The sequence below is a fragment of the Somniosus microcephalus genome, chromosome 2 (assembly GCF_052327205.1).
Source record: "Somniosus microcephalus isolate GS21.2 chromosome 2, FLI_Smic_1.0, whole genome shotgun sequence".
In the NCBI taxonomy this organism is placed as follows: domain Eukaryota; kingdom Metazoa; phylum Chordata; class Chondrichthyes; order Squaliformes; family Somniosidae; genus Somniosus; species Somniosus microcephalus.
The window spans coordinates 319507078-319521103 of record NC_140988.1 but is presented as its reverse complement, the minus strand read 5'-3'; the positions used below and the strand labels follow the sequence as shown (position 1 = coordinate 319521103).

Here is a 14026-nt window from a genome sequence, read left to right as displayed (position 1 = left end):
ATGAATTGCTGTGCACAGAGCCTATCTGCTATAGAGAAATATGTGCCCCCATCTTAATTTCCACATCTTAGTTGGACATAATTCAGAAATGACACTGCAGATTCTTAGTTACTATTCATAAATTGGGAGCTAAACATATTTCAAAGAATTACTCAATTAAAGAAAAATTTGTTGACAAACATTTAGAAATAGAACATTCTGAATTTGGCATACAATCACAGCATGATGCAATGCAACAATTTGCATCATACTGTGCATTTACAAGCAAACCAAGAGATTGGTCACTTTTGCAAAGACAACTTCCATTAAAAAAGTACAAGAGTGAAATCAGCAGAGAGAAGGAACTTGCATCTAAAGTGCAGTCACTTATGTGGACAGGCACTTTTATTTTGCTCACAGCTAGCAACAAGATGAATAACCAGTTAGTCTATTTTCAGTGGTGTTGGAAGAAGGAAGAAGTTAGCCAGGAGAGAGAGATCTCCTGCTCAAATCGTGTTATGGAGCTATTAACATCCACTGAAACACGAAAGAGGCAGACTGGATGTTGGTTTAGTGTCTCATCCAAAAAGATGGCACTTTTGACAATGCAACACTCGCTCAACATTGTACTAGAGGATCAACCTAGATTATGAGCTCAAGTCCTAGAGAGGGGCTTGAATCCACAACCTTCTGATTCAGAGGCAAGACTGCTCCCAACTGAGCCAAGCTGACTGTTGCAACACTTATACATTTATCAGAAAATAGGTTGGTTAAATTTGACCATGTAAAACAATCAATTTCTGATGATTGTGAACTAGTCTCAAAGCTTCTTCCTTCCTGTCAATTTTCTCTCTTTCCCTGTTGACTTTATTTAAAGGTTCAGTGGACGATGATGGAGAAATAAATTGCAAAACCACAGAGAGACCTTTTTTCAGAATGATTTTTTTGCTCAAGGAGGGTTATCCATGTTGGGGAATGGAACACATACTATTTCAGGTTTTCAGTCTCAGTTATCAAGCACTCCCAGGTCAGATATAGCCCATTAGATACAGAGTAAACCCCCTTCAATCCCCACCCGCCCAACCCAACAATGTGCCTCAGTCCAAACAATATCTACATTAATTGTGAAAAAGCTAAATACAGGTAGACTACCCTTTATCCGAACTTCCGAAAACCGAAACCCTCTAATTTTTTCGTTCAGCGTAAGTCGTGCGCACAACTTACGCTGAACGAAAAAACCTTTGGTTTTTAGAGGGTTCCGGTTTCGGAAGTTCGGATAAAGGGTAAGTCGTGCGCACGACCCCCCGCGGACCCCGACCCCCGCCGACCCCGACCGACTTACGCTGAGCGTCGTGCGCACGACCCCCCGCGGACCCCCCCCCCCCCGACCCCGACCCCCGCGCCGGCCCCGACCCCCCCCGCCTTACGCTGAGCGTCAGCGTAAGTCATGCGCACGACCCCCCGCCGACCCACCTTCCGAAATCCGAAATTCTCCGAAAACCGAAACACGGCTGGTCCCGAGGTTTTCGGATAAAGGATAGTCTACCTGTAGTTGCATAAATTACTAAAAAACTTACTTCTGATGATCATAAAGAAGATGCCCATTGTTTCCAACGACTAGTATTACTGGGTTATTCTTCTGCAAGTTACAAAAAGAAACATTCAGCTTAGTTTCCCACAATAATTATTTTGCAACATCATTTGATTGCTTTTTTAAACTCTAGTTTTGAAGATGGAAAATTAACACTGCACAACAGCTTCTGGCATAGCTTAAAAGATTCCACATCAGCAGTTCAATATAAACACACTGATTCAATGATTACCATCTTACATAATTAATGTTCAAAAGAATTTTTTTTTGAACCACTACAATAACAACTTGTATTTATATAGCGCCTTTAACGTAGTAAAATGTCCCAAGGCACTTCACAGGAGTATTAAGACAAAAATGTGTCACCGAGCCACACAAGGAGAAATTAGGGCAGGTGACCAAAAGCTTGGTCAAAGAGGTAGGTTTTAAGGAGCGTCTTAAAGGAGGAAAGAGAGGTAGAGGGGTTTAGGGAGGGAATTCCAGAGCTTAGGGCCTAGGCAACTGAAGGCACGGCCACTGATGGTTGAGTGATTATGATCAGGGATGCTCAGAGGGCAGAATTAGAGCAGTACAGATATCTTGGGGGGTTGTGGAGCTGGAGGAGGTTACAGAGGTAGGGAGGGGCAAGGCCATGGAGGGATTTGAAAACAAGGATGAGAATTTTGAAATCACGGCACTGCTTAACCGGGAGTCAATGTAGGTCAGCGAGCACTGGGGTGATGGGCGAACGGGACTTGGTGCGAGTTAGGACACGGGCAGCCGAGTTTTGGATGATCTCAAGTTTAAGTAGGGTAGAACGTGGGAGGCCAGGAGTGCGTTGGAATAGTCAAGTCTAGAGTTAAAAAAGGCATGGATGAGAGTTTCAGCAGCAGATGAGTAGATGCAGGGGTGGGGACGGGCGGCGTTAGAGGCGTGGAAATAGGTGGTCTTAGTTATACCACGGATGTGTGGTCAGAAGCTCATTTCAGGGTCAAATATGACACCAAGGTTGCAAACAGTCTGGTTCAGCCTCAGACAAATGCACTGTGCTGAACACATTCAAAAAATAGATAGGTCAGAGAAGTAAACTATTGTAATAGGATTAAAACAGCAATATTTAAATCAAATCAAAAGCCAGATGAAGCAACTCTACACAATTACAATATTGAGAACAGAGCCAAAACATGATTGCAGACCTTAAACCATAGAATTCAATGCATCACATCACAATAGTAGCCATTGGCATCTAAATGAATGGCAAACATTAAAGGCAGATTCTGCAATCACATCACGTCCGTGTTGATGTCATTGCAATCTAGAACCCTACCTAGTACACTAACAAAGTACTCTTCAATTTACATTTAACTTCAGCCAGCAAGTGCTGTGTCATCTGGTATCAAAACAAGCTCCTCAAACAAAAAGCAGTTGCATTCAAAAAGTGAAAATGTTTTATCTGAAAGTTTAGCTCAATCAAAAAAAGAGAAAATCAAATCAAGTTAATGTTTGGACTCAAGTAATAGAATATTGTGGCATGATTTTGGAGTTTCTCTTTAACCTGTATTTTATTGTATAGATACACACAAGTTGATACAATAATCCTTTCCGGTCCAGAAATGATACCAAACTGGGGTAATTTCAAACATCTTTGTGTGGCCTCTACTGTGTACAATTCTCATCGCCATATTATAAAAAGGATGTGGAGACACTGGAAAGGGTGCAAAAAGGATTTACTAGAATATACCAGAAATGTGAGGTTATACCTATCGGGAAAGGATGAACAGGCTGGGTCTCTTTTTTCTTGAAAAGAGAAGGCGGAGGGGTCTTTAAAATCATGAAAGGTTTTGATAGAGTAGATACAGAGAGAGTGTTTCCCCTTGTGGGGAAGAGCATAACTAGAGGCCATCAATATAAGATAGTCACCAAGAAATCAAATCGGGAATTCGGAAGAAACTTCTTTACACAGAGAGTGGTGAGAATGTGCAACTCGCTACCACAGGGAGTGGTTGAGGCAAATAGTATAGATGCATTTAAGAGGTGGTTAGATAAGCATATGAGGGAGACGGGAATAGAGGGTTATGCTGATAGAGTTAGAGGAGGAAAGACAGGAGGCTCGAGTGGAGCATAAACATCAGCAGGGACTGATTGGGCTGAATGGCCTATTTCTGTGCTGTATATCCTAGAATACTTCTGAACTGACTCGATTCATATGGTTAAAGTCAATTCTGTAGAGCACATATTACGACATGCTTGGGGAGGAATCTACAATGCAAACTGTTTATGATGGACTAATGTTTTTTGTCTGCTAAATGTGGAGTCTGAAAGGATTGAAGAGCCACAATTTGTGGAGTGAGGAAAAGCTGGAGAGCTGAAAAATAATGAACCTTTGCCATTTGTGGATTAAAAATGAACATGCATCATTGGTATGTCAAAAAAGAAACAGATTATAGGAGAACTGTCAAATGGTTATTCAAATTCCCTCACGACCGAGAGCGATAGATTTTTGGGCACTAAATGAATCAAGGGATATGGGGGGTAGGGTGGGAAAGTGGAGTTGAGGTAGAAGTTCAGCCATGACACTGAATGGCGGAGCAGGCTCGACGGGCCTTGCGACCTACTCCTGCTCCTATTTCTTATGTTATGAAATTTTGTCAAATGGTACACTCCAAACTGCCCAAATCAGAGGAAAAATGCAGAGTGCACATTTCTGAACATAATCATTGATGAGATTTTACTTGATCAAGTCAAAATAACTGCTTCAGCTTTTGATTTTTGTGAAATAGTCTCTTGTATTTGTACATACCTTTCCATCATTGTCAAAGGAGTCAAAGAAAATACCAACACCATTCCACGAGTCAGCTGCTCCAAAAACTGGACCATCCAATCCTTGATCTGCGGTGTACCAGATTGCCTAATCAGAGGAGGCGGGAGAAGTGAATTATAGTTGCAAATACTGCAGCAATTTCCCACAATATAGAATAAAATTTTAAGATGTCATTACCAGTCCGTCAGCTCCGACCCTTCCTCTCCCTGTCACACGGAAAGTAACTTCAATTTCCCAATTTTCAGAGTTAAATTTGCTTTTTGTCCAAACAGATCCCTTCTGACTCCTCAGTGATGGCGTGATACGGATTTGATCTGCACTAGCGATTGCGCCTAAAAACAAAGAAAATGCCTCAACGCATGCAAAATACATAGAATGATGAAACAACATTTGGCCTACTGAACCGGTTCCTTTTACAGACCACATTCAAATAATCCCATCCTGGAGTCGACCCAGCCCACTCAATCTCCCGATGCAGGCAACCAACTACAGGCAAGATCTCCAAAAAGATAAAACTCTGAAGTTTCACTGATGCCTAAAAGGTAATCAAGCGAAACACCATGATATTAATCTTGATGGCAGGAATGACGTATGAGGAGAGATTGGGTCAATTGGGCTTATACTCGCTGGAGTTTAGAAGAATGAGAGGGGATCTCATTGAAACTTATAAAATTCTAACAGGACTAGACAGACTAGATGCAGGAAGGATGTTCCCGATGGTCGGGGAGTCCAGAACCTGGGGTCACAGTCTAAGGATAAGGGGTAAGCCTTTTAGGACAGAGATGAGGAGGAATTTCTTCACCCAGAGAGTGGTGAACCTGTGGAATTCTCTACCACAGAAGGCAGTGGAGGCCAATTCATTAAATATATTCAAGAAGGAGTTAGATATATTTCTTAAGGCTAAAGGGATCAAGGCATATGGGGAGAAGGCAGGGACAGGATACTGAATTTGGATGATCAGCCATGATCTCATTGAATGGCGGAGCAGGCTCGAGGGGCCGAATGGCCTACTCCTATCTTCTATGTTTCTATGTTTGATATTCAAATCTGACCAGCTGCCTTCCACCAGATGATTTCTTCACAGCATATTAAACTGACCCTCTATGTCTATTTTCATAAATTTTAATGATGGGCATCAAATATGACAAAGGCAAGCATTGTAAAATATATTAATGAAGTTACCAAAAACAAGAACATCCAAACAAAAAATATTACTGTCATATAAGTAAAGATTTTCTTTAAAAAATAATTTGATTACTGGTAGAGTATACTTTACCCTAAATCAGAGCCATACAAGCAGTTTATACAGCTAAACCATTCACAAAGGAACCATCAGCAACATACAGGTACTAAGAGCCGTGTTATATTTGGAAGCTTTATACTGGATACCGGTGATATTTTGATTGCTTTACATTGACTCATCAGTAACTCAATTATCGCACGTTTCAGCAAAGACTGGAATTCATCATCAAATGAATCATGAAGCAAAGGTTAATTGCTTGAAATTCTCAGTATCTAACTAAATGTACCAATCCATGTGAAATACAAATTTCATTTTTTTTCCGGATATGGTAAAACCACTAGGATAATTGACAATGCCCAAGTTTTAGTCTTACATGTGCAGTAGTAATGGTTACAAGTACAACAAAAACTGAAGTTAATCTTTCCTGTTCATTGTTCATGCAAAATAAATCTAAACAGCATCAGCCAGCTATTGGACCACCTGGGGCTTTACAACAGAACCCGATCCTGTCTTCACCCAACATCCATTTCCAGCAGGGATGATCAACTATAGATCAACAGTGTTCTACTTTCCCCTTCCTAACCCAGGGGTGCTGGACTCTAGGGGAATCAAGGGATATGGTGATCAGGCAGGAAAATTAGGTCGAAGATCATCCATGATCTGATTGAATAGCGGAGCAGACTCGAGGGGCCAAATGGCCTACTCCTGCTCCTATTTCTTATGTTCTGACAATATTTTGAATGGGGGAGGAGGAAGGGCAGGGGCAAGAGAGAAAAAAAATGGAGAATATTGTTCACCATACAAATGTTCGCCCAGTAGTAAGCAGACTGCACGCAGCATTTGCATTCTCAAAATCACTTTTTGTACCAATATACCTCAGTTTCAAATTGCATCCATATAGCTGGGCTGTGTAAGCCATTTCTGTATTAATGAATTTTCTCAAAATTTAAGACACTTCTGCAGCAACTCGTAATGAGAAACTTATTTCATGACTACCTGGCTACTTTCAAAATGATCAGCCCGATAGACTAATATATTCTTACTTTTTGATGTTTAAATAAACATTTTGGCTGCGCTGGTTTAACACCAAAAGCATGTTTTGCCCACCCTGATTATTGCTCTGGATTTATGTTTTGGATGCTTTCTAATGAGTTGTTGGCTTTTACTTGGGGGTGGTGGTGGTGGTGGTGGTGGGCGGGGGGGGAGAAACTCTCCACAAAACCATGCTCCAAAATCTACTACCTTCTGATTTCAACCAAGGACTTCTAATCAAAATTTTAGGTTATTTTGACTTCTCCAGATCTTTAAAAAAATACTCTAGGGGCATGTTTAAACAACCTACACATTATTTTCAAGCCAGTGGCTACGTAAACAATAAGAGCTTTTATCCTGCTTTCCGATTTCACAACAGAGCAATTGCTGGGGTCAGAAGAATACCAATAATATCTTTGGAATTTGAAAACTAAAAGTGAGAGAAGTTACTGGTTTTTAATTTATTCTGCAGTCTTGCAGCTTGGGCATTGCTGGCAAGACCATATTTATTGCCCCTCCCTAGTTGCTCGCTGAAGGAAGTGGTCGGCCTTCTTGAACCGTTGCAGTCCGTATAGTGGTTAGATATAACAGTGACTTACTAGGCAACTTTAAAGTTGAGGTGGTGTGTCAGATATAGGCCAGCTCAGTTAAGAAGGTTTGCTTCCCTAAAGGACATTAGTGGATCAGTTGTTCTTTTACGATGCTTCTTTTGTCACTTTTACTGTTCCCAGCTTTTTATTTGCAAATGTTCAAATTCTCAAACAGCCATGGTGGGATTTGACCACTCACACTTTGGATGATTAGTCCAGGACTCTGGATTATTAATGCAGTAACATAACCAGCACATTACCGTTCACATGTAAAGTTATAATTTATTAGAAATTTACAAGAGGTAAATAATACAAAATATCACCAGAATATTTTAACATTTCTAATGAGTGCAACATAGATAAAATGTAAAGAAGCCCAAGAACACCAAAGCAACAAATGACTAGTCAGATTAAAGTTGCTAGTGATACAACAGCCAGTATTTGACTTTTCACATGTCTACAGCAGCTGCAGAACAGCAAATTCCTCTCATACAAAAAAAGTATACATATATTACAGGTCTATCATGTAGCAAATGGTGTTTTCACAACAGTAATTTATGTCTAGATGTTCCAAGGTTCAATGAAAATGATCAGCTTTCCCTCCCCCAACATAAACACACGATTATTGCTGTTGTAGCTGCACAAATTTTCCACGTTGAAATTCCAGCGCAATAATTCCTCACAATTTTACTGGAGATTATACACAGACATCAAACGGTGTCACAGCCATTACAATCAGGAGCACAATCTTAATAAAATTAAAAAGTTAAAGGATTGTGAATTTTAAGTTATAAAACATGATTTCAAACAGACAAGACTAGCTGTGAAGAGCACTCCTGGTTCACCACACAAAAGTACAGGTAGACTACCTTTTATCCGAACTTCCGAAAACCGAAACCCTCTAAAAACCGAAGGTTTTTTCGTTCAGCGTAAGTCGTGCGCACGACATGACCAGAGTGGCGCACGACCCCGACCCCCGCCGACGACCCCCCGCGGACTCCCCCCCCCCCGCGGACCCCGACTCCCGCCGACCCCCCCGCCGACCCCCACCCCGACAAATTTCCCAGTCTTATAAAATACCTTCCGAAATCCGAAATTTTCCGAAACACGGCTGGTCCCGAGGTTTTCGGATAAAGGATAGTCTACCTGTAGTAGTAATTCTGGTGTGATAACTAATTATAAAAATAGAATTTACAGGGTATGCCATGCAGTCACATGCAGTGAAATAAAACCCAACAGAATTTATTTTCAAAACGCTTAATTCAATTACAGGAGTCTCACCTGCTACTTCATTAATTACTGGCAAAAATGCACAAAAAACTAACCTTACAATTTATATGATGGCCCGGAATTTACAGTAATTTGCGAAGCAAAGGTGTTCGCCACTGGCCCCGAAGAAAGGGGCCCACAAAGATCTCTGACGAGAAGTTTGCCTTTCGATGCGCAAGTGAGATCAGTGTAGAATAGTGGGAACTCCCCAGTGTGAGCAGTTGTGATGTCAACAAGCTGTGTTAAAGTAGCCAATCACAATGCAGAATTCTCTCAGACAGGGAATCAGTAAATGAAGAAGTTGCTTTTGTTCAGACTTTTTTAAAAAGTTAGAATAAAACACAGATTGGGGCTCTCACATGGTGAAAAGGTAAACTTGAAATAAATATGAACAAAGTTAAAAAAAAAAAAAAAAAAAATTTATTTTTAAGTTTCTTAAAAATTGTAATTTATCATTATGGAGAAATTTGACACTCCACAAAATTTAAATTAGTTTTTCAAGGCCTTAACGTTTATTTAGCAGTTAAAATCCCGGTTACACTTAATCCAACAAGGCCTAACATTTAAATGGGGTATTTAACAGTGATATTACTGCAGAAAAGCCAAAGTTTTCATCAGTGTCACTGATTGCTGGCTACTGCCGGGTTTTTTTTGGGGGGGGGGGGGGTGGTGGGGAAGAGAGACGCCACAGCGCAACCAGTGTCAGAGCGGTAAATGTCTGACCACAACTTCAGGATTTCTGCATTTACACGCGCATGTGCTACATCCTGAAGTTGCAGTCAGTTTCAAAAGGGCGATAACGGCAAACACCGTTACTTCACTGTTATTATCGATTGCAAATTCTGGGCCAACGTATATAGAACACAAATAACAGAAAATGCTGGAAAAACTCAGCAGGTCAGGCAATATCCGTGGAGAGAAATTTGAGTTGACGTTTCGGGTCGAACCCTTCTTCAAAACTGGAAACAAAAGATGGATCGGAGGCAGGGCTGCGATCGAACAAAACTTAATAAAAGAAACAAAAGAAGTAAAAAAGAGACAATGAAAGGTGTTAGAAGTTAGACGAGATGGTAATAGGCTGAGATTGGGTGTAAAGTGTACTGGCAGGGCAAGGGATAGCTGCCAGGTGCGAGAGCGAAACAGAAGGAAAGGTGGGGGGGGGGGGGGGGGGAAGGAGTGGAAAAATTACAAGAAAAAATGAAATAGGGGCCGAGGTTATGATCTGAAATTGTTGAACTCGATATTGAGTCCGGAAGGCTGCAGAGTGCCTAATCGGAAGATGAGGTGCTGTTCCTCGAGTTTACGTTGAGCTTCCGTGGAACAATACAAGAGGCCAAGGACGGTGAGGTCCGAGTGGGAATGGAGCGTTGAATTAAAAGGACAGGCGACCGGAAGCTCGGGGTCACCCTTACGGACTGAATGGAGGTGTTCCGCAAAGCGGTCACCCAATCTGCGTTTGGTCTCCCCAATGTAGAGGAGACCGCATCGTGAGCAGCGAATACAGTATACTAGATTGCGAGAAGTACAAGTAAATCGCTGTTTCACCTGGAAGGGGTGTTTGGGGCCCTGGACAGTGGGAAGGGGGGAGGTATAGGGCCACCCCGCTTCCTGTAAGGACTCTATTCCATTCTCCCAGTTTCTCCGTCGTATCTGCTCCGACGATGCCACCTTCCACACCAGTGCTTCAGACTTGCCTTCCTTTTTCCGCAACCGAGGATTCCCCTCTACAGTGATTGACACTGCCCTCGACCGTGTCAGTTCTATCTCCCGCACTTCTGCCCTCACCCCTGCCACTCCCTCCCGGAACCACGATAGGGTTCCCCTTGTCCTCACCTTTCACCCCACCAGCCTCCACATTCAACGATCATCCTCCGGCATTTCCGCTACCTCCAAAGTGATCCCACCACAAAACGTATCTTCCCCTCCCCTCCCCTTTCAGCATTCCGCAGGGACCGCTCCCTCCGAGACACCCTAGTCCACTCCTCTATCACCCCAAACAGCCCTTCCTCTTCGCCTGGCACCTTCCCGTGCAAGCGGAGATGTAACACCTGCCCCTATACCTCCCCCCTTCCCACTGTCCAGGGCCCCAAACACCCCTTCCAGGTGAAACAGCGATTTACTTGTACTTCTCGCAATCTAGTATACTGTATTCACTGCTCGCGATGCGGTCTCCTCTACATTGGGGAGACCAAACGCAGATTGGGTGACCGCTTTGCGGAACACCTCCGTTCAGTCCGTAAGGGTGACCCCGAGCTTCCGGTCGCCTGTCATTTTAATTCACCGCTCCATTCCCACTCGGACCTCACCGTCCTTGGCCTCTTGTATTGTTCCACGGAAGCTCAACGTATACTCGAGGAACAGCACCTCATCTTCCGATTAGGCACTCTGCAGCCTTCCGGACTCAATATCGAGTTCAACAATTTCAGATCATAACCTCGGCCCCTATTTCATTTTTTCTTGTAATTTTTCCACTCCTTCCCCCCCCCCTTCTGTTTCGCTCTCACACCTGGCAGCTATCCCTTGCCCTGCCAGTACACTTTACACCCAATCTCAGCCTATTACCATCTCGTCTAACTTCTAACACCTTTCATTGTCTCTTTTTTACTTCTTTTGTTTCTTTTATTAAGTTTTGTTCGATCGCAGCCCTGCCTGCGATCCATCTTTTCTTTCCAGTTTTGAAGAAGGGTTCGACCCGAAACGTCAACTCAAATTTCTGTCCACGGTTGTTGCCTGACCTGCTGAGTTTTTCCAGCATTTTCTGTTGTTATTTCGGATTTCCAACATCCGCAGTATTTTGCTATCGTATATAGAACACAGGCTGATGGATAAAGCAAGGTTGAGAAGATGCTAATAAAGTGAGAACTGACCATTCATGGCAACACTCCAACCTCTCAACATGTTACTCTCTTGCAATAGGTTATGATGTACAGTCTATTCCACTTAAATTCAAATTATCTGATAGTTTAAACATTTTTTCAGCACTAAACTTATACTTTGCTATGTTAGTCACATTACTTAATTCAAATTACTGGATAATTCAAAAACCTTTTAGTGCAAATTATAACTTAAGAGTTACTAGGAATAGACAGTCATTGCTTTTTCAAAATGGAATCGGCAAAGGAATTTCACAGAGTGCCCAAGGTCATCAGACTTCAGTCCGCCAGGGGCTGGGCCATGAGCAAAATATCTACAGATTTTATTTCCACATATTTTCTTTTATTTGTTGACCTACTGGCAAGTTATATACTGAGCTGTACAAATTGATAATGCCAAGAATTGCTACCATATTTGTACATTAAGCGTATAAAACTGTCTAAGCAAGAAAAAACATTTCTAGCGAAAGAAAATGTTTTCTGCAATGATTACATTCCCTGCCTTATGAAAATCTGGACAGGAGCATCGCTGTCCAGCACTTAATATATATTATTTGGGGATTTTTTTTACTTTGAGTTAACAAAGGCAGACACAGTGTAGTCTCAGTGCTTGATCTGTGATGACATCGTGGGTAGGTGTAGTGGTCATGATACTGGACTAACAAACCAGAGGTTCTGATTTCAAATCCTACTAGCGAAAAGCTGTGAAATTAAATGTACTAAATTTAGTCATTTGTGGGCTAGCACCAGAAAAAAATGACCATAAAAGTCACTGGACTGTCAAAAATCCACCGTCTTTTAGCAAAGGGAATCTACCACCTTCGCCCAATCTGGCTTATATTACATCATGTCCCACACAATACAGCAGGACAACTCCAACCAGGCCCATTACTCTACAATCTACAAGGCACAAATCATGAGTGTGATGGCATACCCTCCACATGCCTGGATGAGTGTAACTACACCACTCAGGAAACTCAACACAATCCAGGACAAAGCAGTCCACTTGGTCAGCACCCAGTCCCTCCACTGTCAGGGTACAGTGGTTGCAGTGCATACTGTTTACAGGATTCACAGCAGCAACTCACCAAGGCTTCTTCAGCAGCACCTCCCAAGTGCACAACCTCTACCACCTTGAAGGGAAAGGGCAGCAGGTGCATGGGAACCTCATCACCTCAAAGTTTCCCTTCCAATACCATCCTAACTTGGACATATATCGCTGTGTCAAAATCCTGGAATTCCCTATGCAACAGCATTGTGGCAGCAACTTCACCACAGACTGCAACTGAAGTCCCACCACCACCCTCACAAGGGCAACTATGAATGGTCAATAAATGGCAGCCATGCCAGCAACACCCACATCCTCAGAACAAATAAAATAAAAGTTGACTTGATGCCCTCTGAAGTGGCCTAGCAAGCTACTCAGTTATATGAAGCAAGGCTCCATATTATGTCTATAATATTATATTTGTACAAAAATTCCCATAAAGTTCAGTAGTTGCATATAGCAATGTAAGGATGTAACAAAACATAATTTTCTTCCATGCATTTTTAACTCCACACTAGAATCAGTATGTTGCAGTCCATATACAGAGGTACTGGATGTCTGAATGCACCCAGAACGGTTTAGTCAAGAATCAAGTGGAATATTAAAATGTTCAGATTTGCCTGAAAAGTCACATCAAAACAAAAAGACACTGGACAACTTTTTTTTACTCATCTCAGTAAGCCTTTTTTTACTTAACAAAAGAGACACACACTTTATTACCTGTGTACACTCACTATACAAAACAGACAGAAATAACGTAATGTTAATTTAAATTTAACTCCGTTAGCCAGGGACTTAGAAAACCTGAACAGTTCCAGTGATGAGAGAAAAACGGTTAAAATAAGGCCCGTTGGGGCTTTCATTTGGTAGTGGCGCGCACTCTTGCTTTTAAAAAAGTCAACTATTCTAATGTGCAATACTTGAAAGAAAGGCTCAACGCCAGCCAGATGTGTCTCGCTCTCTCTGACCTCCACTCTCACTCCTGCTGCTGGCAGCTCTGGGGAAGCTGCACCAACTTCATGAAAGCCAAAGTGGCGATCGGCCGCAAACTTTTTCTTTATTTAGACCAGTGACTGACACGGGGGAACTCGCTACCTGCCGCGACCCCCCAGGGAGCAGCTTAGCCTAAACCCACCGCCTAGTGATGTACACAGTGACTCGCTCCGCTCCCACTTACTGCCGGTGTGCATCCAGAAGGGGACGGTGCCGTCGCTGTGCACTAGGTGAGGCCCCTTGAAGCTGTACTTATACTCGAACCGGCGGGTTGGCAGCTCGGCGGTTACCCCGCCGTCGATGCCCTGAAGCAAAACCTGGAGCTGCAGGAGGACGAACAAGCCGGTCACCGTTACCCGCGCCGCCATCTTAGCACTGCCGACGCCGCGCCCGAGGCACGCCGGGAGATCTGCTAGAGCCAACACGGCGCTTTCCCATTGGACAGTGCGGCCGCTGCTCAGCCCGGGTCAAGGGGTACGCAGACTAGCCCACACGTAGAACATGTGCAGCCTGCAGGGCTGGGGGAGGGAGAGAGAGGGGACCACAGAGTCTCAGCTTTGACAACACTGATCAACTGCATCGTCAACATGACTACTTAACCAGTAAAT

General features: G+C 42.9%; 1 protein-coding gene across 1 annotated transcript in view; it reads right to left on the bottom strand.

Moving 5' to 3' along the window:
- The window catches only part of lman1 (lectin, mannose-binding, 1), an 89128-nt gene extending 75305 nt beyond the window's left edge, over positions 1-13823 (bottom strand). Inside the window, exons 1-4 of the mRNA XM_085974228.1 lie at positions 13603-13823; positions 4548-4702; positions 4350-4457; positions 1557-1618 (exon numbers count right to left, since the gene is read on the bottom strand). Of these exons, the coding sequence (XP_085830354.1) occupies positions 1557-1618; positions 4350-4457; positions 4548-4702; positions 13603-13786 (509 nt within the window). The 5' untranslated portion in view covers positions 13787-13823. The remainder of the gene's footprint in view (positions 1-1556; positions 1619-4349; positions 4458-4547; positions 4703-13602) is intronic.
- Between the last annotated feature and the right edge of the window lie 203 nt (positions 13824-14026).